The sequence below is a fragment of the Haemaphysalis longicornis genome, unplaced genomic scaffold (genome assembly GCF_048455015.1).
Source record: "Haemaphysalis longicornis isolate Haplotype H1 unplaced genomic scaffold, Haemaphysalis longicornis Haplotype H1 scaffold_5, whole genome shotgun sequence".
NCBI lineage: Eukaryota > Metazoa > Arthropoda > Arachnida > Ixodida > Ixodidae > Haemaphysalis > Haemaphysalis longicornis.
Genome location: NW_027526385.1, coordinates 30,667,281 through 30,692,412, shown reverse-complemented (window position 1 = coordinate 30,692,412; position 25,132 = coordinate 30,667,281). Strand labels below are relative to the sequence as shown.

General features: G+C 48.8%; 2 protein-coding genes and 1 long non-coding RNA gene across 5 annotated transcripts in view; 1 reads left to right on the top strand and 2 right to left on the bottom strand.

The window, feature by feature from the left end:
• Window positions 1–25,132, top strand: part of LOC144138025 (uncharacterized) — a 490,339-nt gene that overhangs the window by 288,972 nt on the left and 176,235 nt on the right. The gene's annotated exons all lie outside the window — the stretch shown is intronic.
• On the bottom strand, window positions 7,717–18,556 carry LOC144138019 (uncharacterized). Of its 3 annotated transcripts, XM_077670056.1 has the most exons (4): window positions 17,650–18,556; window positions 16,955–17,041; window positions 10,661–11,114; window positions 7,717–7,902 (listed from the first exon to the last, which is right to left on the bottom strand). In XM_077670056.1, exon 3 carries the CDS (start codon window positions 11,073–11,075, stop codon window positions 10,707–10,709), a length of 369 nt encoding a protein of 122 aa, XP_077526182.1. In that variant the 5' UTR covers window positions 11,076–11,114; window positions 16,955–17,041; window positions 17,650–18,556; the 3' UTR covers window positions 7,717–7,902; window positions 10,661–10,706. The 3 variants fall into 3 exon arrangements, 1 of the variants encoding a protein (XP_077526182.1); XR_013315801.1 differs by lacking the exon at window positions 10,661–11,114 and having other exon boundaries at window positions 17,650–17,898; XR_013315802.1 differs by lacking the exons at window positions 7,717–7,902; window positions 10,661–11,114 and adding an exon at window positions 13,056–13,152 and having other exon boundaries at window positions 17,650–18,525.
• LOC144139137 (uncharacterized) lies at window positions 19,583–23,288 on the bottom strand. The gene is made up of 3 exons (XR_013316067.1): window positions 23,166–23,288; window positions 22,599–22,737; window positions 19,583–20,370 (listed from the first exon to the last, which is right to left on the bottom strand). It is a non-coding gene; the product is annotated as an uncharacterized LOC144139137 (long non-coding RNA).

Below are 25,132 nucleotides of genomic sequence, written 5' to 3'. Positions count from 1 at the left end.
GACATATTTCCTGTTTTATAAGTGCCCCCACCACTTGACCGGCAGCAAATGATGCTGCATTCACTGAGAAATTAATTTAGGTTAAAAGTCTGATTCTGCCACCATATCGTGTGTTTTTGGGATGTCAGCAATGAAGCCATAAGTGCGTGTAATCAAACAAACTACTGCGTCACTCGGGTCTGCAGCCTTGCTAGCCATCAGTCCTCCCAGGTGGAGCTACCATACTCATCCACGAACCGTTGTTTGCCATTGCTTTGTTTTTGACTGCGTCTGCACCTGGCTTGTTTTCGTTACTGTAGAAAGTAATGGTTTTGTGAAACATGGGGTATCCTCGACAAACAGGGTCACGTAAGACAACATCGCCTATGCCAATCGGCCAGTGCCGTGCAAGCCAACTCCAAAGCGGCGGAGTGCTGTCCAGCTAAAACAAGCATAGTGCACGCCGTACCAACAGCAGTGCACATCGATACTTGTATGTTTACGCGTATTTTCGTAACTTTCATTGTTTACTGCACCATTTTTACGGCTGTAAAATGAATATGCATTACATTTAAGCGCAAATAGCTCATTCGGCATGTTTATAAGGCCTGCCCCATTTGCGTTTGCTTTTGCTGGCCTCAGCCAATCGTACAGCTGGGGACATATGACATCATAGATACTGCTGTGGGAAATGAGCTAGTGGGTCGCATGGCCATTCCCTTTTTCCTAATTATATAGCTTATTCAAGTGAACTGCGCGTTAAAAATGGTGTCAGTATGATTCTAACGAGGCAATCTGTCGAATGAACGAAACTTGTGTGTTGTCTGCATGGCCCCTCTAAGCAAAAGCAAGGCAGCCAATTTTTTTATTTAGGCTGCCTTCATGCACACATTAGTGCTCTATTACTGCCAGAAACTCATTACGGGACTCCTGATATATTTACAGTTGCAATAAAAATCAGAAATAGAACGAAAAATCATTGGACACTCCACAATGTCCTAAAAACAAAGGAATAATGTGCGAGTGAGCTAACTAAAACACTGCGACAGAAGATCATATTCATCAAGGCAACTAATAAAAACCATGGCTAGTGCATAGCCACCACGCAGCTCATTTGTTAAGAGCTTATGTGCGTCCCCACAAGTTGGCTGTGTAAACCCACTGACACCTAACAGAGTCCAAGGTTCGACGAAAACTCGTCAGGGGAGGATGAGTTATTGATGAAATACAAGCAGGCACTCGCCTGGTCAAAAACAAATAAACAAATAAAGACGTTTTGGGGCCCCTTCTGGTCCCTTCATCACAATGAAACGGGGTGAAAGGTCGCGATTATTTATAGGTTCGGTGGCGCAGAGTGTGCATGTATATCTCGGGGAAATTACCCCGCGACCGGTTAATCACGCTTTTAGTTGGTTGAATATGCACTGATTCTAAAAGTAGGCGTGTCGACAGGCGCTTCTCTGATGTGATTATAGTTGCGGAATCCAAATCGATGACGTGGTCAGTAGCCAGGTGATGATCCGCCAAGGCATTTCAGCTTGCATTGCCTTTTTTTGACATCGTTCTGGTGCTATTGAATTCTTTTAAAAATTTCCAGTTTCACCTATGTAGGATTAGGAACGAAATAGAGACGCCGACCAGTCCAAACAAAACGTACTGACGTTTCGGCTTCCAGCACGGAAGCCTTGTTCACAATAAATGCATCACCAGAAGTGGGTCGTTTAAGTGGGCTTGAATAATGGCTGCAAAGAGCGTGCGTAGATCGGGTTTAGATTTCAGTCGTTACGATGGACTGTGTTAGATGTGGTCTGAATGATTAGTGATTCCAGATGTAGCCGTGATGCGGTCACTTTTTCTGTAGCGACGATTCTTGCATTGTCCCAATCAATCTTGTGGTCACTCACGACGGCGTGTTTGGCTAAAGCATTGTTGCGGATGCTTTTATTCTTTGCATGACGTGCATGCTGCTGCAGACGATTCTTATAATTTCCTGATTCCCCGATATACACGCCGCTGCAGTCTGCACAAGGTATCTCGTATACCACACCGGGGAAGCGCTCCTTGGGCAAGCGGTCCTTGACTCTCATGAGCTCATGGCGCATCTTTTTGGCTGGAACGTGGGCCACCTGCACGTCATATTCCCGTAGGACACGTGCCAAACATTCACTTGTTCCTGGAAAGTAGGGCACAGGAGCTCGCTTCATCGGGGCAGGAGGCACGTCCAGTTGTCCCCGTCGGGTCAGTTGGCTTTCCGTTGCATTTATAAAGTGCCTCGGGTAACCGCAGCTAGCCAGGTCGTCCCACCCCTTTGCTGTGTCCATCGCCGCATCCTCGGGCTTCGAGCACAATCTTTTCGCACGCTGCAGTAGCGTGCTAACAGCCCTCTTGTGGGAAGCGGGGTGCACGGAGTTGAAGTTCAGGTAGCGGCCTGTGTGCGTTTCCTTGCGGTACATGCTGGAACGTGGCCTCTGGCCCTGCCAAGACACGAGGACGTCCAGGAAGGGAAGTTTGCCATCGGCCTCCTCTTCTGACGTGAACTGAATGGCACGGTCCATACTGTTGAGGTGGGCCAGCAAGCTGTTCGCCGCGTCTTTCTCAACGACGCAGAAACAATCATCGACATAACGCAAGAACACTTGGTTGAGGGGCAAAGGAGGCTAGCGTGCGTGCTTCCAGCGCTTCCATGGGCAGGTTCGCCGCCGTGACCGAAATAGCGGCACCCATTGGAGTCCCCTGCCTTTGCTTGTAAAAATGGCCCATAAAGACGAAGTACGGATTGTTCAGGCAAAAATCTAGAAGCCTGCGTAGTTCTGGCACATCCATCGGTGATCTCTCGGGCAACGTCTCATCAGCCTCGAGAGCAGCGGTGCATACGGTGACAGCCAGGTCACTCGGAATGCTCGTGAAAAGGGACTTCGTGTCAAAGGACACCATCAAGTCGTCTTTCTCGATCACGGTGTTGCGAGTCTTCTCGACAAAATCGAAAGAATTACGAACGTGAGTGGTCCCTTTATTGACGAGCGGAGCCAGAACTTGGAGCAGGAACTTCGACAGGTGGCCAACATTCCAGCCAAAAAGATGCGCCATGAGCTCGTGAGAGTCAAGGACCGCTTGCCCAAGGAGCGCTTCCCCGGTGTGGTATATGAGATACCTTGTGCAGACTGCAGCGGCGTGTATATCGGGGAATCAGGAAATTATAACAATCGTCCGCAGCAGCACGCACGTGACGTAAAGAATAAAAGCGTCCGCAACAATGCTGTAGCCGAACACGCCATCGTGAATGACCACAAGATTGATTGGGACAATGCAAGAATCGTCGCTACAGAAAAAGTGACAGCATCACGGCTACATCTGGAATCACTAATCATTCAGACCACATCTAACACAGTCAATCGTAACGACGGAAATCTAAACCCGATCTACGCACGCTCTTTGCAGCGATTATTCAAGCCCACTTAAACGACCCACTTCTGGTGATGCATTTATTGTGAATAAGGCTTCCGTGCTGGAAGCCGAAACGTCAGTACGTTTTGTTTGGACTGGTCGGCATCTCTTTTTCGTTTCTAATGTACCCTCCCGGCCAGACGGGATTCCGTCATGCTCTCGATTTCACCTATGTAGGATGCGTCACAATCCTTGCATGGAATTTTGTAGGCAACTACGGGGAATCTTGATTTTTCTAAAGGGTCCTTCACGCGTACCAGCTTCTGATTAAGCTGGTACGCGTTTAACACCATATTTTAATTTTAACACCATATGTGCCAAACACCCTTGCAAGAGCTTCACTGATGCCTTGCGTGTAGGGGACGGCAGCGCGGTTTTGCCTGTATTCTTCAGGAACCCTTTCGGGGGAGGCAACTGAAGCCCGCAATTGTTGCGTCCTCACACGCTTTGAAGGGTAGCCGTTGCTGCGAAGGTCCTTCCTTACCACGGCTAGCTCTTGCTTGCACAGACCAGGCTCACAGCAGATTCGTGATGCGCGTGAGAAGAGTGCAGCGGCGACGAAGCGTTTTTGGCCTGTAGGATGCGCAGAGTCGAACCCCAGGAATCTACCCGTGTGGGTCGGCTTTCGATACACACTGGTTGTAAATCCTTTGGCCGACCGTCTCACCAGTACGTCGAGGAAGGCGATCTGTCCATTATTTTCTTGTTCCATGGTGAACTGGATGCTTGGAACACAAGAGTTTAGATGCTCAAATAAAGGCATTACGTTTCGGCGGTGGATCACACAAAAATAGTCGTCTACGTAGCAGACAAAGATCTTGGGGCCGTCTTGTACGAGCATAGCGCAGAATTTTCTAGAGCCTCTAGGGCAATATTCGCACAGACTACTGAAACGGAAGCTCCCATCGTTGTTCGAAACCGCTGGTCCGTTGAAAACAAAATATGTGTTCTGCAGGCCAAATTCCAGGAGACGATATAAGTCTTGCATCTCAATTGGCGAACATGAAGGCAGAGATGCATCGTTCTCGAGTAGATCCTTGCAACTCCGGACCGCGTAATTTTGCCTGGAATTTGGCCTGCAGAACACGTTTTGTTTTCAACGTACAATGTTAAAAGCAGCGGTTTGGAACAGCGATGGGAGCTTCCGTTTCAGCAGTCTGTGCAAATATTGCCTCAGAGGCTCTAAAAAATTCTGCGCTATGCTCGTACAAGACGGGCCCAAGATTTTTGTCAGCTACGTAGACTGCTTTTGTGTGATCCACCGCCGAGACGTAATGCCTTTAATTGAGCATCTAAACTCTTGTGTTCCAAGTATCCAGTTCACCATGGAACAGGAAAATAATGGACAGATCGCCTTCCTCGACGTACTTCTGAAACGGTCGGCCAAAGGATTTATAACCAGTGTTTATCGAAAGCCGACCCACACGGGTAGATACCTGGGGTTCGACTCTGCGCATCCTATAGGCCAAAAACGCTCCGTCGCCGCTGCACTCTTCTCACGCGCATCACGAATCTGCTCTGAGCCTGGTCTGTGCAAGCAAAAGCTAGCCGTGGTAAGGAAGGACCTTCGCAGCAACGGCTACCCTTCAAAGCTTGTGAGGACGCAACAATTGCGGGATTCAGTTGCCTCCTCCGAAAGGGTTCCTGAAGATGGGCAAAAACGCGCTGCCGTCCCCTACACGCAAGGCATCAGTGAAGCTCTTGCAAGGGTGTTTGGCACATATGGCATTAAAATTGCACACGTGCCAACGAACAGGCTTAAGCAAAAGCTGGTACGCGTGAAGGACCCTTTAGAAAAATCAAGATTCTCCGGAGTTGCCTACAAAATTCCATGCAAGGATTGCGACGCACCCTACATAGGTGAAACTGGAAATATTTAAAATAAGAATTCAATAGCACCAGAACGATGTCAAAAAAGGCAATGCAAGCTGAAATGCCTTGGCGGATCATCACCTGGCTACTGACCACGTCATCGATTGGGATTCCGCAAGCATAATCGCATCAGAGAAGTGCCTGTCGACACGACTACTTTTAGAATCAGTGCATATTCAACCAACTCCCCGAGATATACATGCGCACTCTGCACCACCAAACCTATAAATAATCGCGACCTTTCACCCCCCTTTCATTGTGATCAAAGGCCAGTAGGGGCCCAAAATGTCTTTGTTTATTTGTTTTTGACCAGGCGAGGGCCTGCTTGTATTTCATCAACACCGAACTAACCCGCCTGAATCACCACTTTATAGACATTGAGCAATTATTTGAATTGGTTTATTGTAGCAAGCTGTCTTGTTTATTTCCTTATTTTTTTGGAATTTCCTGTCTCATTTGAAATTGGGAGACCAGATAGCTTTTACTACGGGCCACGCACTGGCGACAACAAATATTTGATTTCACTTTAAACAATTTTCGGTTATGTTTTATTGCTCACCAGCCAATGACCTGAAATATAAGAGGCTCCTAAAACATGTGCTGGCATTTCTTTCCTGCACTGCAGTACAACTAATCATGACTTTTATCATATTTTGTTCACAAATTGTAATATTTAGAAAGTATTCAGCTGAATGAAAATGTTATTTCAGTAGCATGCGCAATCAACAGGGCCTCAATGACTCTCACCACGTGGTTCACTTGTTTCTGTCACAAATAACCTGATTGCAGCCACATTCCACCCAAGACGAAGGTAACATATCCTCTGGGATGATGAAATCTAGGGGTGTGCGAATATCAATTTTTAAATTTCGAAGCGAATTCGAATAATAAAAACAAAGTTCGAATCGAATCGAATATTTTTCGAATATTTTTCGAATACGAATACTTATTGTTTTTTGTAAAATTAATGTTTTCACCACCTAGAGACACAAAAACTGCAACTTTATTGCACAACAAATCACACAAAGTAAAATTAGGAATTACACAATACCATTGCACTCAACAGATTAAGGTCTGCACTCACTTAAATGTTAACATGGAGAAAGGTTAACTGCTCGACATGTTCGGGGAGCAGTGACAACCTCACCACTTTACCAGATATCGAAAACAGCCGCTCACTTGAGACACTAGTAGCTGGCATGCCCGAGCCCGTGCACATTGCCGCGCGCTGATACAGTAAAATCTTGATGATACTAATCTCGCAGGACTGCGAAAAATATTCGTATCATCCGAAATTCGTATGAATCAACACAGACCAAAAAATTTAGCGCTGAAAAAAGTTTTCGTTTATTTCTTTTCCTACTTTCGCGTGAAGAAATTCGTGATTTTTTCTGCTTTTTTTAACCCCCGTGTCGCAAAGCAGTCCTTTCTGGAGCACGTAAAGCTTCGCGCTCGTCTCCTCACTCGCTGTGCCCAAGCTCGCTACACGCCGCTAACGCCGCAACAGCCAAGCGTGAACCGCATGGTGCGTTTTTGCACGCGATTCGCTCGCCTCGGCTCTGCGAGCGCTGTATTTTCACGCCCACATCGACGATTTCGCGCCCGCGGTAGCGCCTACCTCGGTCAGAAAATGACGCACGACGCGCGCGGCAGAATGGAGGAGCCTGACTACTTGCGATGAGATCAAGACAGCCGGCTTGGCTCCGCCGGAGATGGTTAGGCTTAGTACCCCGGCAAATATTTTATGGGCGCTTTCACTAGCGGCGCGGATGATGTTTTATAGTACCGTTTTCGCATGCATTATCAGCTCCTTTACCGCACAAGCAACTTCGTGTCTCCCTTGAGCCGCATTTTAAAGAGCGGTTAGAAGCGGTCGCTCGAGCGCCCGCGCCACTTCGCGGCTGGAGCCGACGCCATGTTGACGCCGCCGGCCGCGCCGCGCGCAGCGTGGGGGTGGTTTCGCCAGTTTCGCGGCGGTGTCAGCGCGTTGGGCGTGCGCAGAGCGTTTTCGCGAGCAGAAAACAACAGCCCGGCCGTTTCTGGAGAAAGAGTGACAAACAGGGGAGCGAGAGCCGTCACTTGCTCGTTCGGCAGTCGGGTGCCTCGCCGGCTCGTTCGTATCTTCCGCCGGGCCGCGCAGGTCCGTTCGTAACAGCCGAAATTTTTCCCATTGCAAACGATGCAATTTCGCCGGGATTTTCCGGAAATTCGTATGATCCCGAAATTCGCACCCCCAGAATCGTATCATCGAGAGTCCACTGTAAATAAACACCGATACAGACACGCTCTGAATTTTTTTTTTTTTTTAGTTTTGGGTGGTTCGAATATTTCGAACAATATAAGTGTCGTTCGAATCGAATCGAATACCAAAAAATTCGAATCGAATATTCGAAGTTTCGAATATTCGCACACCCCTATTTAAAATGCCTTACGAGTAAGTGCTAAGCACATGAAATTGTGGCATTAAAACCGAAGATCCCTCTGCGGCATCCTTCACTTGGGGCAGCGCTTGATCACAAACTTCGAGAAGTTGAAAAATGCTCCATGCGCCGCTCCAGCCAGCAGAAACAATGCAGGACGCAAGTTGGTAGGTGGACCGTTGGCATCCTGCGATTGTGAAGATTTTTTTAGTAGATGCACTTTTTTTTGTACCACTGTTCATTTTTCCGTTAACAAGCAGCTGAACTCCTGCAGGTTCTACGAATCATACAAGCATAATAAAACGCAGCAATGCAGAACAATTGGCAGGGTTACCTCAATTTTTCTTTTCTAGGAATGAAAAAAATGTAGGTAATCTATACACAACTACAATCAAACCTTTAAATTTTTACCTACTTCACTCCTAACAAGCACACATACACGTTAGACATGTGAGAAAGCTGCTAAATTTATGCCCACAAACTTAATCAGGCATCAAAAATCGGCAGGGAACGACGTGTCACCTTTAAATGGCACTTTTTTCGTTCAAAACACTAAAATGGGCGAGAAAGACCCATAACTATGATTTGGTACCCTTATCTGGTATGGTTTTCAGGCACTGCTTACATCTCACTTCAGTACCTTCAGGTGGTGGAGATCTTTGAAAACTCATTGCGGGCAAGTGGGTTGTGTTCAAGCGCTCGTATCTTGCCAGCATATGCTGGATTCCAGCATTCCCAAATCAACGTGATGACTCGAATGTGGTGGATGAAAGAGAAAGAATAAGCACACGCCGGGGGGGGGGGGGGGAAGGGAGGGGGGGTCCCGGTGCCCCCCCCCCCCCCCCTTCATAATGTTTTATGTCAAGGCTGGAGTTATCTTTGTGGGTGTTCTTTTCCCCGGGGCTTCTCCTCCAAGCCGCTGCAGCGCTGAGGATCTCACCCCGGGTATCTCCAACCGACAAACTCAGCCTCCGATCAAAACTATACATTTATTTACAGCCCAGTGGGCGGCTAAAAAACAGCGCTCAGGCGGAGCTCGAAGACGACGGGCCGAGCTCTCCTGTGCCCGGACCGCGTCTCTCTCGTCTCCTTGTCTTCATATTCCCTCCACCCTGACGCTGGGAGCCACGGAAGAGGGAAAAGCGAGTCCTTCGTGGGAACCCCATGTGGTGGCCATTAGCGCATCCGGTGCGAGCAGGCGCGACCCTCCTCGAAGTTTCAAGGCGCCGCGTGACACGACACGTGCGTTCAATTTCTGTGCTGCTCGTCCCAGGGCCCGCGCCAGTTCCTGCGTCGAAGCGCCCGACACCTCCACCGCCACTGTGAAACATAACTTCAGGAATGTTACACACACCACACACACTTTGCGAGCGTGCTCCATTGTTCCTTCAATTGGCGACACAACAATGAGCACGGCCAGTGCCCCTTGACCCTGGCTGCAGGTCACCATGACAAATTAGGCACAATCCTCACATAGCTCATTCAGAGCGAGCGGCCTTTAGAATGCGGTACGCACCGGCCGTCGTCGTTTGAAAACGCCCTTGCCATGCGCCGCACACCCTCACACAACAGTATCATGGGCCCCTCTCCTCCTCGCTTCCTCGCTCGGGAAGGGACCACTGCTGGCTCGTCACCATGCGTTGAAGCCACTCTGCACTGAGGTGAAGCTGACTGACGCTTTCGCCTCTTTCTAGGCGAACCCTCGGGTTCGGCCGCTTCTGCGCTCGGAGCGCCGTGCTCCACTACGCACCGTTGGTCAGCGTAAGCAGGAGAGGACTGCTTAGCGGCTACGTCAACGCTGACATGAAATGCTGTAGGGGCTATCTCTTCAGCCACTCCTACAGACCTACCTGTAACTGCCCTGGGCTGCATTACATGAGCGGCCGTACCCTGATTTACACTTTCCTCGCTGAATTCGCTGGAGCTCCCTATGGCAATCACATTGTCGGTACTCGACATTTGGGTATCTCGAGAAACACAAGATACAGTGTGCGTGACACCAACTGCATCCGATTCCTCGCGCGATTCCCGTGCTGCTGCATCCTGCAATGCAACTGGCCGCTCGCCCACGCTCCCGGAACGTTCTCCCTCTCTGAACGCGGTGACAACGGGCTCACGCTCGACTGAAACCAGCCCCTTCACAACGGCTGATTTAAGAACTTCATAGTTCTTCCCCTCCTTCCTGAGCGAACCCTCGTGTTCGGCCGCTACTGCACCCCTGTGCGCGCACAAAGCGCCGTTCTCTACCACACAACGTTGTGTGAAGCAAGGAGTAGCGAGGGGCTCATCGGCAACATGAACAATAACATGCGACGCTGCGGAGCCTTTCTCTCTTGCCATCAGCTTCATCACGGGCATGCGCACACTCTCATTCAACTTTGACTGCCTGTCATTTACCAACGCAGCCTCGCGCGTAACACCTTCCTTCACCTCCATCTTTATTTCGGTGAAATTCTCTAAGCGGGATGCTTCACTATCCTGCTCCCCGGTTGCAGAAAATCTCAACGCCCACGAAGAAACGTGCGCCACTATCCTATCTTCGCCTTTCCCACGTGACTCTGATCGTGGCGGATCCCGCGAAACAGGAGGACTACGCGCGCCCAGTGAATGGGTTCCACCCAGCGCATCTTTCGGCGTACCGGAGCACCCCAGTTCACTCTCTCCCCGAGTGCTGAACATTACTGTTTGAGCAATCGGTGAGGTAGGAACGTTGTTAGCTCTCTTGAAACGTCCACTCTTCGAACGTTCCACTGCTAACTCTGCCTCAGCGATTCTCAATTTCGCCAGCAATAGCGCCTTCTGCTCAGCGAACGACATTGCAATGCTTGCTGTCCCTGCAACGTTCATGCACGCTTCCTAATCCTCATCATTATCTCGCGGCTACACCTAGATAGCCGCTAGATGTCATGGTGAACCGCAGACCCAGCATCAAACGAGGCACTGACCTGTATAGCTCGGCGCCTGTAGAGATGCCGCACCGGTGCAGATGGGTTATCCATTTATGCACCGCTCCTTCCGCCGAGGTGTCCAACAAACAATCGCCCGCCGACTTCTCGCCTGCCGCTTCTCCTTCAGTGGGCTGCTGATGCCTCCACTGACCGCTCGCCAAGCTGCTTCTCCGCTGCTCAGCAGGCCGCAGAGATTGCCTCGGTCTCCGTTGAGACGTCCGTTGAGCGCCGCTCGAGCCGCTTCTCCACCTGGGTGGCGAGCTCGCTGCTCCTGCAGATCTCGTTCAGCAGGCTGCCGCTCTCCGTTGAGAAGTCCGCTGAGCGCCGGTCGAGCCGCTTCTCCACCAGGCTGACGAGCTCGCTGCTCCCGCCGATCCCGTTCAGCAGGCCGTGACTTCTCCGCCTGCTCCATCTCGCCCGCCGGCTGGCTGAGTCGTCGCTGTTGAAGATCCTGTCGACTGCGCCAGTTATCTTCTTGGATGTTCTTTTCCCCGGGGCTTCTCCTCCAAGCCGCTGCAGCGCTGAGATCTCACCCCGGGTATCTCCAACCGACAAACTCAGCCTCCGATCAAAACTGTACATTTATTTACAGCCCAGTGGGCGGCTAAAAAACAGTGCTCAGGCGGAGCTCGAAGACGACGGGCCGAGCTCTCCTGTGCCCGGACCGCGTCTCTCTCGTCTAATTGTCTTCATATTCCCTCCACCCTGACGCTGGGGGCCAGGGAAGAGGGAAAAGCGAGTCCTTCGTGGGGGTCCAACCCCATGTGGTGGCCACTAGCGCATCCGGTGCGAGCAGGCGCGACCTTCCTCGGGATGCGCGGAGTTTCAAGGCGCCGAGCGACACGTGCGTTCAATTTCTGTGCCGCTCGTCCCGGGGCCCGCGCCAGTTCGTGCGTCGAAGGAGTGTGGGCATGCCCGTGAAAAAGCTGATAGCCAGAGAAACAGCCTCAGCTGCATCGCATGTTCTAATTCATGTGACCGATGAGCCCCTCTCTACTCCTTGCGTCACACAACGGTGTGTGGTAGAGAACGGCGCTTCGCGCGCGAACGGTGGTTCAGTAGCGGCCGAACGCGAGGGTTCGCACATTAAGGAGCGGAAGAACTATGAGGTTCTTAAATCAGCCGTTCTGAAGGGGCAGAGACTGGCTTCAGCTGAACGTGAGCCTGTCATCCCACCGTGCGGAGACAGAGAACATCCTGGGAGCGTGGCCGAGCGGCCAGTAGCTTTGCAGGATGCGGCAGCACGGGAATCGCGTGAAGAATCGGATGCAGTTGGTGTCGCGCACACTGCATCGTGTGTTTCTGGAGGTCCCCGAATGTCGAGTCCCGAAAATATGATCGCCATGGGGAGCTCCAGCGAATTGAGAGAGGGAAGTGCAAATCAGGGTACGGCCGCTCATGTAACGCAGCCCCAGGCAGTTGCAGGTAGAACTGCAGTGACTGAAGAGATAGCCTCTCCGGCATTGCATGACCGCGTTAACGTGCCCACGAAGCAGCCCTCTGCTGCTTACCCTGACCAAAGGTGTGTCATAGAGAATGACACCTCTTGCGCGTACGGTGGGTCAGAAGCGGCCGAACCAGAGGGTTCGCCTGGAAAGAGGCGCAAGCGTCAGTCAGCTTCACCTCAGTGCAGAGTGGCTCCAACGCATGCTGACGACCCAGCAGTGGTCCCTTCCCGAGCGAGGAAGAGAGGGGCCCCTGATACTGTTGTGTGAGGGTGTGCAGCGCATGGCAAGGGCGTTTTCGGACGACGACGGCCGGTGCGTATCGCATTCTAAAGGCCGCTCGCTCTGAATAAGCTATGTGAGGATTGTGCCTAATTTGTCATGGTGACCTGCAGCCAGGGTCAAGAGGCACTGGCCGTGCTGATTGTTGTGTCGTCAACTGAAGGAACGATGGTGCACGGGCCAAATGTGTGTGTGGTGTGTGTTTCGTGTGTGAAACATTCCTGAAGGTATGTTTCACAGTGGCGGTGGAGGTGTCGCGCGCTTCGACGCACGAACTGGCGCGGGCCCCGGGACGAGCGGCACAGAAATTGAACACACGTGTCGCTTGGCGCCTTGAAACTCCGCGCATCCCGAGGAAGGTCACGCTTGCTCGCACCGGATGCGCTAATGGCCACCACATGGGGTTGGACCCCCACGAAGGACTCGCTTTTCCCTCTTCCCTAGCCCCCAGCGTCAGGGTGGAGGGAAGATGAAGACAAGGAGACGACATCGGGAGACGTGGTCCGGGCGCAGGAGAGCTCGGCCCGTCGTCTTCGAGCTCCGCCTGAGCACTGTTTTTTATTCGCCCGCCGGGCTGTAAATAAATGTACAGTTTTGTATCAGAGGCTGAGTTTGTCGGTTGAGGATACCCGGGATCAGATCCTCAGCGCTACTGCGGCTTGGAGAAGAAGCCCCGGGGAAAAGAACATCCAAGAAGATAACTGCTGGGCTGCGGTTTAAGCAGCCTGAAAAACCACCTGAAGTCACCTGCAGGCGCGGAACCTGCAGTTTTAAGGACATTCTTGCTCATATAAAGGAACCTGCAGTTTTAAGGACATTCTTGCTCATATAAAGCTGAAAACAAAGGCTATGTCAACGTCTGATCCCTGCGCCCGCTCCAGATGCTGTACCTGTCAACATATGCAGCCCGGCTGCATTTCGCGCCGGATACACCGACAAGCGCTGGGAACCTGCCACGAGCCAATCGAAACAGCCCCACTGTTTCAATGGCGGAACAGCACGGCCGGGGAATGGCAGAACAGCAGGAAAAGCCTCATATAGGCTTACATGTTGTCGGGAGCGTGTGATTCCTTGTCTTTACACTGGTACAAAGTATAATCACATGACAGAGCACGTCGCTGTATTTTGTTCAGTCAACTATCAATCCTTGATATGTTTACTTTTCTACCGACATCGCATTTCATTGACTATTGCAGATCCATAATTTCTGCTGCATAAAAAGCATTGCTCTGCCCATCTTGTATTTCCTCCACATCAACAAAACTACACAATTCTCCCTAATGCGGAGCTTTGTTTTTTTGGCACTATTCCAGTTTCCTTGACCTCCCTCTTGGTTAGAATCAGCATTCTGTATTTGCTTAACAGGAGTTTTACTGAAGCCATGTCTGTTTCGATTTAACAGATAGAAATATAATGAAATTTAAGAAACGTGCAACAAGCTCAACATTCAACAGCAGTGCAATAAGGTGTTCCGCTTAGCGAAAGTTTACTACTCGCGCTACTAGCACAAAAAATAACAAAAGGCGATTACTTAAGAACGAAGACGCACATTTGCTAGTTTCACCACCATAATATACGAATGCGCCGCATGTACAGCCGGTAAAAGGCTTGTCTATAACACAGCTTTCGTACTCTCAGGCCTATTCTGCCCCGCCGGAGCGGGATTTGAATAAAACTACTGCGGAATTCTGAAGTCTTAGCCCTTCGCTTTTGCCTCCGACATGTTTGGAACGAGTACGTTTCGGAAGTTTTCGGATGTAGCTGGTTGAAGTTGAAATCGCTGTTATAGACAAGCGTTTTACCGACTGTACAGTCCACTGCGATTCGGAGGTTGTCGCGGGAAAGCTACTCTTTCAAACGAAGCAGGAAGAAGGAAGAACAACAGCTTTATCAAATATTCCATGCAAGTTTCGTTATCATTGGTGTAGATAAAGGGCAACCAAGTCCAAGTCTGTGCTTGATAACAACGAATGTACAGGGCCGTCCACGCTAGGTGCGAACACGGCGCAGCGTGGCCTCGCTCAGCGGAGCGCCAGCGCACAATCCACGGCCGCGCATCGAAGCTAAGCGGCGCAGGCGCACAGGGGCTTGGAGGCGGGGCTTCGTGTAGTCTGCTAGAGCGGGAGAGCGCCGTGCCTGCTTTGCTGTGAAGCACGCCTAACTGTAGGCTTGCTTGTAGCGTCTAAGCGCGCTGCGACGGCGTTGCGGGAAAGCGCACTTTCCTTACTACGGCGCGTTGTGTAGTTTCTGCGTACGAGAACCCACAGCTTCCGCTTTTCAGTTCCGCGGTGCAGGTTAAATGCAAGTATTGTTGCAAACATTTCAGGACTGGCGGCTTGGTTTGGTTCAATGAGAGACGCTGTATAGAACGGCATCGTATAATTTCGGCCACTAGGATTTATTTAATGCTCACTGGCATTACGCAGAACATAATTGTCTGTGCATTTCGCCTCCATGGAATTTCGGTCACAGCGGCTGGGTTTCGATCTGCCGAATTTCTTCCAGATGTGTATTGGCTTTTTTCAAACATATGAATATCGCGCATCGTTGAGATGGTTCAAGGAGTCGCGAGGAAGTACGGGTCTTACCATAAAGGAGGATGCGCACAGGTGGCAACAAAGGGAGGGGCCGCTTTCTCCAAATAACTAGCCATGTAGGGAGCGCAACCAATGACGTATGCATTATAATTTAGCACACTAGAGTGGGACCGGTCCAGGATTCGACCGTAGAGTAGACGATTGTGCTGGGGGCGTGACTTCCTGGCTGGGCGACTGCTTGAACCATCTCGACGATGCGCGATATTCATATGTTTGAAAAAAGCCAATACACATCTGGAAGAAATTCGGCAGATCGAAACCCAGCCGCTGTGACCGAAATTCCACGGAGGCGAAATGCACAGACAATTATGTTCTGCGTAATGCCAGTGAGCAATAAATAAATCCTAGTGGCCGAAATTATACGATGCCGTTCTATACAGCGTCTCTCATTGAACCAAACCAAGCCAGTCCTGAAATGTTTGCAACAATACTTGCATTTAACCTGCACCGCGGAACTGAAATGCGGAAGCTGTGGGTTCTCGTAGGCATAAACTACACAACGCGCCGCAGTAAGGAAAGTGCGCTTTCCCGCAATGCTGTCGCAGCGCGCTTAGACGCTGCAGGCAAGCCTACAGTTAGGCGTGCTTCACAACAAAGCAGGCACGGCGCTCTCCCGCGGTAGCAGACGACACGAAGCCCCACCTCCAAGCCCCTGTGCGCCTGCGCCGCTTAGCTTCGATGCGCGGCCGCGGATTGTGCGCTGGCGCTCCGCGGAGCAAGGTCACGCTGCGCCGTGTTCGCACCTAGCGTGGACGGCCCTGTACAGCTTGAAACCCAAAGGGTGGCAAGTCAGTCATGCAGGCCATTGTTGTATCATGGAACAGCCAACAAGGGAGCGAAGAGTGTGAAATCTCGATTTTCATGTTTCCGAAACGAAACCGTGGGCTGGTGGCATGCTTGGCCGCTCGATAACCTTCAAATCGTGCTCGACTGTACTTCATAGCTGACAAGAAAACTTAATAGTCCCTTTTCTAAAACACGAGAATCTTGATAGTAAACATTCAGTGTTGGCCTCCACTTCCGCCTGACGAACTTCGGGGTCCGCGCGCCACTCACGAGCGCGCTCATGATCACACTCACGAGCGCGGGTCCGCCTAACCACCTGCTCTGCGGACGAATGAATCGCCCGTAGTCTGCCCATAGACCAGCGAACAGCAATTTAGCTGATCATCACTATCATCACCATCTAAGCTCCTTAAAGGAGCCATGAAGAGAAAATACAACTTCGTTTAATTTGAAAGAACTAGGATTCAGTATGTCACTCAGCTCCATTAGAGCCGCAAAATATGTTTTTTAACGAAAAAAAAGCAAGAAATATTTAAAAACTTTCAAATTTTGCGCCACAGTGACGTGTTATGAGCAAGAATGACGTCATACAGGCCCACAATAAAACATAATTTTCAGTGCCTTAACTGCACGTTAACGTTCAAGTGATGCGGTCAAATGAAACTAGAGGCCGGATTACAGACGTCCAGTCATGTGCCGTCGCGACAGGTCAGTTAGACGGCCGCCAATCGCACAAACAAGGTTCCGTGACGTCATAAATAAGTTGCGGGAAATTGGCTAGGGGGTCGCGACTGCTTCAAACGTTTTCCTTAATATCTCCGTTATTTTTTCGAAGATTGCGATGATATTGGGATCATTGTTATCAGGACTAAGCAGTCTTTCTAATAAACCCAACTTGTATTTTGTCTTCATGGCTCTCCTTTAAGGTGGGCTTTACAGGTAGTGTTGAGCATACACAAATCGCATGTTAAAGTCAGTTATTTCAAGCTTCGTTTGCAAAACAACGCGCAAGATGCCTTGCCTACATATTTCCCCGTCCCATTTTTTGGTCGACCACACCCCCCCCCCTCCCCCCAAAAAAAATTCCTGGCTTGTACGAGGGAACTTGTACATTCAAGTGATCGAACATTATTGAAGTATGGTAGCCCACTGTGCTACCAAAACTGTGTTTGAAAACTTACGTTCTGGCGGCCAAACACTGTTGACAATGCTTGTGGCTCTTGTCCGGTTGAATGGAGGGACGTGATGTGCTCAGACCGTCCAGAGGTCTAAAACAGGATGACACATGATTACCACACAGGCAAGAATGGAAATTATTGGGTGCACGAATGTTACAACTCGGGCAACACAATATTCAGCCAAAATATGCCCGCGTACAGCGGCACCGTACACATGGTGAGGTGGCTCGCCGCAAACGCAACGAAGCTTGCGGGGCGCGCACATTCGCTCGCAAACGATTCTCCCTCGCCATTCCCAACACGGCACAAATGACAGCGGTGATTAACGAAGCCGTAAACGCTGCGCAGCACAGTTTAGAGGAGTAGCCGCCCGTGTTCTGATAAACTACGCGTAAGACGTGGTCTGCAGTGGTGAACTCTGAAGCTGTTCAATGTAGTGCTGCGGAATGGGAAACGTTACTGAGCTACCGAGCGCCACTGCGTTACTGAGCGCCAGTGCGTTCAGCGCTCAATGCAAGCACCACAATGTTCTTTCGCACATCGCCTTTATAAAGACGAGCCCTCAAGGTTCAACCTAGCTAGTTCAGTTAAACAATTCACACACGCGGGCTCCTGTTAACGAATCCTTAAAGCGGCGCTGACAGCTACAAACGGCATCCAGTGAAAAGAAAGGCGGCAAATGTGTCGAGACAGCTTACCTGCAGGAAACGAAGCAGAAGAGCGAGCGACGTTCAGGGGCAAGCGCCGAACGAATTTAGCCGTCTTCAGGTGGCAAAGTTGTTCTCAAATACTTCATCGCGAAGTCGAACACGACAGACATAACCGAAGACGACGAGGTGTCCAATTAATCATAATAACTGCGCTTGTGTAACTGCACACCACAGTCAACAATCCATGAAAGACGGGTCACGGCATGGAGGGTCACGGGGTATCTGTTCCGGAATCCGGCCACGCCGCCGCGCGCCGTACTCAGGGTTTCGGCCGTTGACAGGGAGTTGCGTAAAGAAATTAAAACGACAACAATAAATAATTGCCTCTTTTACTGACTACAACAGTAAATTATTATTTTTTGTGTGCAATATAATAAAGAAGCTTAGATTTTTAAAGTTTACAAACACAAAACGCGGACTGAGTTTTTTGGCGCTCCATTTGAACGTTAAAAAAAGCAGCAGATAGTAAGATAACACTGCGCAATGAAATTTGGCAGTGTTCTAGTGTAAGTAATCGTATTATTATTTGGCGTCTGTTTATTTAGCGCCCGACTTCATGCCCCCTCCATTCCCAACTTTTGTTTTCTTTTGATATCTGCCTTGTTCTCCAACGTTGTTTCTGTAGGAGAAACTAGGTGGTCTGTTTATTGCATTTGTACACAATATTTACGGTCGCTAACAATAAGAATGGAATAAAATTGTGATTGCTAGTACTTTATAACTCCACTGAGTGACGAGAATGACTGTTGTCAGAGGGGGCTATGATTGTGCTGGTGGGGCAGGAGAGGAACAGGGAACGACGGAATGATGATACAGATGTCACAGTTCAAGGTTGTGCTGTGCTCGGTGCAAGGTTGTAGAAAACAAAAAGTGGGAGGGGGAGTGTTATTCTGTCGATGTCGTAATAAGCAAGGGCTGATATTTTTTCCTGTTTCAACGTCGGTGCTGCCGCTGCTTTTTATTGAATTTGGCAGCTTTTTTTTTGCTTTTGAACATTTTTGACGAGGTTGGGTGGATGGCACAATGGGATGTCTTTTTGAAATTATATTGCATGCCTGACCTCAATCAATGATGAGCTGAACACCTTTTCCCCACCCTTTCAACACCCTTCCAAAAAAAAGGGTGGTGAGGTTGGTCAACACCCTTTTTTTCACGCAAAAAGGGTGGAAAGCTACAAAAAAGGGTGTTGAGATTCAAGAAAAAGGGCGTAAGGGCCTCCCAACACCCTTTTTTCAATTATTTTACACCCTTTTTGGCCAAAAGGGCGTAAAAAAGTTTAGTGTGACATCACCTTGTGTATAGCAGTCAATTATCTCAAGGTGGCGGTGAAGTGATTTGTAAACATGGCGCGATTACTTGTGGAGATTATAGTCTGGTGTTCGTAGACTAGGTTTCGACCACTCCAGGGGCGTTTACGTGACTTTCTTAGTAGAAAAATTAATTTGAAAGTGTTGTCCTAATCTCTGTATCCTCCTTGCCGATTTTCTATGACGTTTCGTATGACGTTTACTCGTGTAGGCTCTGCTTGACTGCGCCCACTGCAGCTCGCCGACCCTAGGCCGGCCGCCCGCGGGTCGTCGCAATTCATTCTCAAAGTTAAAACTAAGCCATGAGAAGAATTGTGTTCGGAAGAATGTGGCTTTATTTTCCTAGTCTGCAAAAAGTTCAAGTCAATATATTTCTACGCTAGCGCAAATGCAATACGTATATTGGCTTACGACGCTTCACTGAGTTAGCTTCACGGGAGCTATGAGCTTCATTTGCCCGCGCGACTGGTACGCTAGTAGAAAATCTGAGGCCTATAAAAAGTGGGAGACGATTCGGCGAATTTACTATAAGTAATAAGGCAAAAAACATCAACCAATACTCGTTTTGCAAAGCATAAATCCAAGGTGCGGGAAACACTTATTGCGCAGGGGGAGCTAGCACCGAAGTCCCCAGCACGAAGGCACATGTGCGATCTCTTCATTCCCGCCTGAAGAACGCAGTCTCTAGTGAAACATATTGTGGGGATTTGACGGACGCAAAAAAAATTTCCTTTAAGCTGCTTCCATCAAAACTCTTAGTGAACACATACTTGCGCTACAAAGGAATGTCTATCTCTTGCTCGGATAATTACCGCTTATATCAACTAGAAGAGATTAATCGTTTCTTTGTTTTGTGCCGGGATGCGGTGGTTTTTGGGATGTTTTGCTACAAAACGTTAAAAGGGACATGAACATGTTTACGTGTCCATGTCGCTTCACACATTGCGGTTCTTGTCTTTTCAGGTACTACTGGAGTGCCCTATGATATATTTTTAAGTGCATAGCACTTTAGGCGTTCGCCTTGTCGTGCTAGCTCGCTCGCTGGAACCAAGCATATCGCCACGCGTTACGGTGTAGCCTGTCACGGTCCCTTGGCCACGGCGTAACCCTGAGGCTTCGAAAGTCACGCGGCTATGCCAGGATATACGTAGCGTGAGCTACGGTTCAGCTGGTTATTCTTAACTTTTGTTGTTGTCTAGGATTAGCTGATTATCATGCTTGTGTCCACGTAATGTAGCCGGATCGTAGCCCGCGTCAAAGATGGCTTCGTCTGACGTCTCCAGCAAGATCCTTACCTGAGGGTCCATCACTTGTGCCTGCTTTGGGTACACGCCGAAGAACTGGGCGTCGAACTTGGAAAGGTCTCGGATTGTGCCCATGCGGTCCGGGAGGCCCATGAAACCTGAAAGGTCAACGCCACACTGCTTGCTTGATGCCTGTACCTGAGTACAGCCAGTTCTACATGGCGCTAAATTCGCCTGCGCTTTTTCCGCTGCGGTGCGTTCGTGCGGCCAAACGACCTGTTTTTTCTATTTTTACTGCTGGGGAAAACTGCGAAATGCAAAGCGGTGTTCAGACTACGACTGTTACAAACATTTGGCAATTTGCACACCAACGAGAAGATATCATTTTGACGCCCTAGCAGCATCAAAGCTGCGAATTTGAAATAAATTCACTCCACATTAATCGGGAATTTGCGATCATTCGCAATTTTCAAAAGCTTACATTGCTTTAGTGCAAGTCGTAAGGACTACCGACGTACGTGCATTGTTTTATATCTGACACACCCTTTATGGTTTCGCAAATAGGGATCCCGTCTTAAACCGATACTAAAGACGGGGAAGGTTGCATGAAGAGCTTCAAAGTAACTGCGGCCGCATAACGGTGCGTGAGTGTGGCTGCGTATGTTACGTTCAGTTTTCAAAATCCCCTAATGCTTTCATGAAGGCCTCAAGGAGCACCGACTAAGGTGCATTGTTGCATATTGATACAGTTTTCCGCTCGCAGTTATTTGTAAAAAATTGCTCCTTTCCAACCTCCACTGGAGACGAGAATGGTTGCATGGAGCTCCAAAAATAATTCATCTCTGATTAGGACTTCCATTAAAGGGACACTGCAACATTTTTTCAACTGGTTTTTGAAGCATATTGGCGATAAAAACACCGTGAAAAAGCATGTTGAGTAAGTGAGCGACCGTATCATAACGGATCAAAGAAAAAATTGTGCCTTGAACCAGTAAGATAACGGATAAATATGCCCAAAAATGTTTTCGATCTATTTTGTTCTGAGCATTGTTTGCGAAAATAGGGGACATCAGTAGGGTTATATCTGAGCTATTCGCTGGGTTCTTTTCAGTTGCAGCACAAAAGGCATTGGATGATTCTTTTAAAAAGTCCCATTCAAAAGGAAAGTGAAATTTGTAAGGCGAACCTGCTAGAAGACTAAAGAACGCTGTGCTACTCTGTGCTTTCCAAGGGCTTTCAGGCCTTGCCCGAAGGAAAGGAAAGAAACGTTGCTGGAAAGAGTTGCTGCGGCTCTGTACGGTCTACAACTGAAGTCGCAGAAAAGTGTGTTAAGTCGTCCAAAACCTACATTTGTGCCTGCAATTGCATACTTTTGAAACTGTATTTCCTTTCCTGATAGTTTTTGAACGTGACGGAATTTTTCTGGCATTACATCCTTCGTGTTATTATGATACGATTTTTTTTGTGTAATTCCATTTGGTAAGGGAATGGCACACATGATCGTGTTTACCATTTTCTGCCGGATATTCGCATTTCCCTCTGGCATAGCGACACACGTTGCAGGGCAACTGCAGGACAATCATAACAGCGCACAATGTTAGCTGTCTCCTCTTATCCTGTGAGCCAATCATTCTGAATGTTAAAATGAGCGCGTTCCCAAAGAGGCGGACTTTCTGAGCTACTTTTTTGTTGTTGTTTCTGACCGGATGGGCACTTTAAATACGAGGGGTGCACGTCTTAGCAGGTACACCAACACGTGCGGGTTTAAGAGCGTGCGTACTTACAAGCTTACAAGCACAACGCAGGTTTTAACGGGCCTCAAAATACACAAATTTCCACAACATCGTATTTTCCGGCAATGCTTCCCCCCCCCCCCAAAAAAAAAACATCAGGCAGGACAGGGTACCCATATTACAACTACGAGCTTACATAGGTGAATGCAACCATCAATGCAACGAACAATCTGTACAGCCCAACGTCCAAGGTGAAGGAGAGCCTATTCTATAAAGAGGGATCGCCGTTATGGTGAAAGGTGGCACTTATTTAACCGTACTTAAGCAGTTGGACGAGGTTGCCATAATTATGTACTTCTGTTTATTTAAACCATTCTCTTCAAAACTAGCATTACTTCGGTCAGAACAGAAAACTTTGCTTGGCCTATTTTAAACAATTCAGAACACAGGATTAGTTTTATAAACTCCAACAACACTTTTACTGCGTTTAGACATGTTTAAAATACATTTTCATTTTTTTACCTACCCGAAATGTGTTTTTGGGTTCTTATTCTCTAAGCTTTCGCAGCCCACGATGGATTCTTTGGTGTGCTGCCTACAGGGAAGATATGACACCTACGTCTATCGGCCACTTTCGGCTTACATTCACTCACCTCGGGGCCATCGGGCATCATCGTCTGTGAAGAAGTCATCGCCCCTTCAGAGTTTTTCTCCGAACGCACTTAGGCTGTCCGCTTGAGGAAAGCGAGCCGAAAAGCCGCTGATAACAATATCGTCATCAGACATTGTTGCCTGCAAGGATCAACCACATCAACACAAACCCATCTACCAAAGGCACCTTCGAACGAATATATTACCAAATTTTGTGAAGGCTGCTAAACCATTCCCATTGGCACCAGGGTCTATAAGTATGCTTAAAAAACCAAGTGCAAATACAACCAGGAGAAAAGGAAAGAAAAATTGCGTAGCTGCTGGACAACCAAATTGAAATGTGCATGTAGATTGCAAAGCCACATTCTTTCAGCTTGTGACCCACGGAAGCGTTCACATAAAAAGCCAACCCAAAATGGCGTGAATACGTGTAACATTCGAGGGCGCTACATTTTACTGATTCACACGGGATCTGTTTGCCCGCGTGGAGGTTGAATAAATAATACCGAGAAAGCAGGAGTGGAGATTACTGTCTAGTTCTTTGGATCACCGTTGTGATCGCACCTTACCTCAAATGCTGCTCATAGCGATCCACATATTGGGCTTTTGGGCTGGAGTGCCGCGTTTCAGCCCCAAATAAGCGTCCTTTCTTGGGCGGGATAAATGAAGCACGCTTTCCCGGCCCGACTTTATACAGCCACTTAATGGCGCTCCAGCGCCTTTTGCTTTTGGATCTTGCGCAAGAGACATCCACGTGCTGTTACATACGAAGGTCGCCGGCTATCACTGCGGTATTGCTTCTCCTGACCTTATACCACATTACGCTGCGATAGGGCTCTCTCTGGCTCTGTCTGCGAGGGAGGCGAGCTACTCCTTTTCCTCGGGAATTATCTTGCGTCCTTGCCCCGTGCGTCAACTGGAGTGACCGTGGCAGGGTTATTTCTCTACGATTGTTCAAAGGAGTTCGTTGAACTTCAAAACACTGTTTGCGAAAGGAAACAACATGGAATTTTATTACCCGCCGACAAACAGGCATGCAGGAAGCCTAATTCGCACTTTATCAGACAGCAGTTCCCTGAAAAAAGGGCCGTACCACACAAAAACTGACACCATTCTTTATTTTGGAATCTTTGCAGTAAACACCCCGCGTGTAAAGATTCATCATCATCATCATCATCACCAGCCTATCTACGCCCACTGCAGGGCAAAGGCCTCTCCCATTATTCTCCAATTACCTCGGTCCTGTGCCAACTGTGACCAATTTATCCCCGCAAACTTCTTGATCTCATCTGCCCATCTTACTTTCTGCCGCCCCCTGCAACGCTTGCCTTCTCGAGGGATCCACTCTGTTACCCTTAATGACCAGCGGTTATCTTGCCTTCGCATTACATGCCCTGCGCACGTCCGTTTCTTCTTATTAATTTCTACTAATATGTCTTCAACACCAGTTTGCTCCCTAACCCACTCCGCTCTCTTCTTGTCCCTTAATGTTACACCTATCATTTTCCGCTCCATTGCCCGCTGAGTCGTTCTCAATTTAGGTTGAACCCTCTTAGTGAGCCTCCAAGTTTCTGCCCCATAGGTGAGTACCGGTAAGATGCAGCTGTCATACACTTTCTTCTTCAGCGACAATGGTAGGCTGCTATTCATTATCTGAAAATGTCTGCCATATGCACCCCACCCCATTCTGATCCATCTAATTATCTCTGCCTCATGGTTGGGATCTGGGGTCACAACTTGGCCTAAGTATATATATTCGCTTACCACTACCACTGCCTCGCCATCTATCTCAAACTGCTGTGCTGTCCCGAGGTTATTGATCATTACTTTAGTTTTCTGCATATTATTTTCAGGCCCACAGTTCTACTCTGTTCGCCCAGCGCGGAAAGCATGCTTTGCAATTCGTCCCCCGAGTTACTTAGCAAGGCAACGTCATCAGCAAATCTGAGGTTACTGAGATATTCTCCATTAACCCTTACTCCCACCTGTTCCCAATCCAACGTTCTGAATACTTCTTGCAAGCATGCTGTGAATAACATTGGAGAGATTGTGTCTCCTTGTCTGATACCCTTCCTTATAGGTATTTCACGGCTCTCCCTATGGAGGATGATGGTAGCTGTAGACCCATTATAGATATCCTCTAGTATTCTTACATAATGCTCATCTACCCCCTGGTTCCGTAATGCCTGAATGACTGCTCGGGTTTCGACCGAGTCAAATGCTTTCTCATAATCTATGAAGGCTATATATAGAGGTTCAGTATACTCAGCGCACTTCTCTATCACCTGATTGATCGTGTGAATATGGTCCATTGTCGAATAACCTTTACGCAACCCTGCTTGTTCTTTATGTTGACTGAAATCTAAGGTTGCAGAGATTTGGTTGGCGATTACCTTGGTAAATACCTTGTAGACGACTGACAGTAAGCTGATCGGCCTGTAATTTTTCAAGTCCTTCATGTCGCCTTTCTTATAGATTAGTATGATGTTCACGCTCTTCCAATTTTCCGGTACCATTGCGGTCATTAGGCATTGCG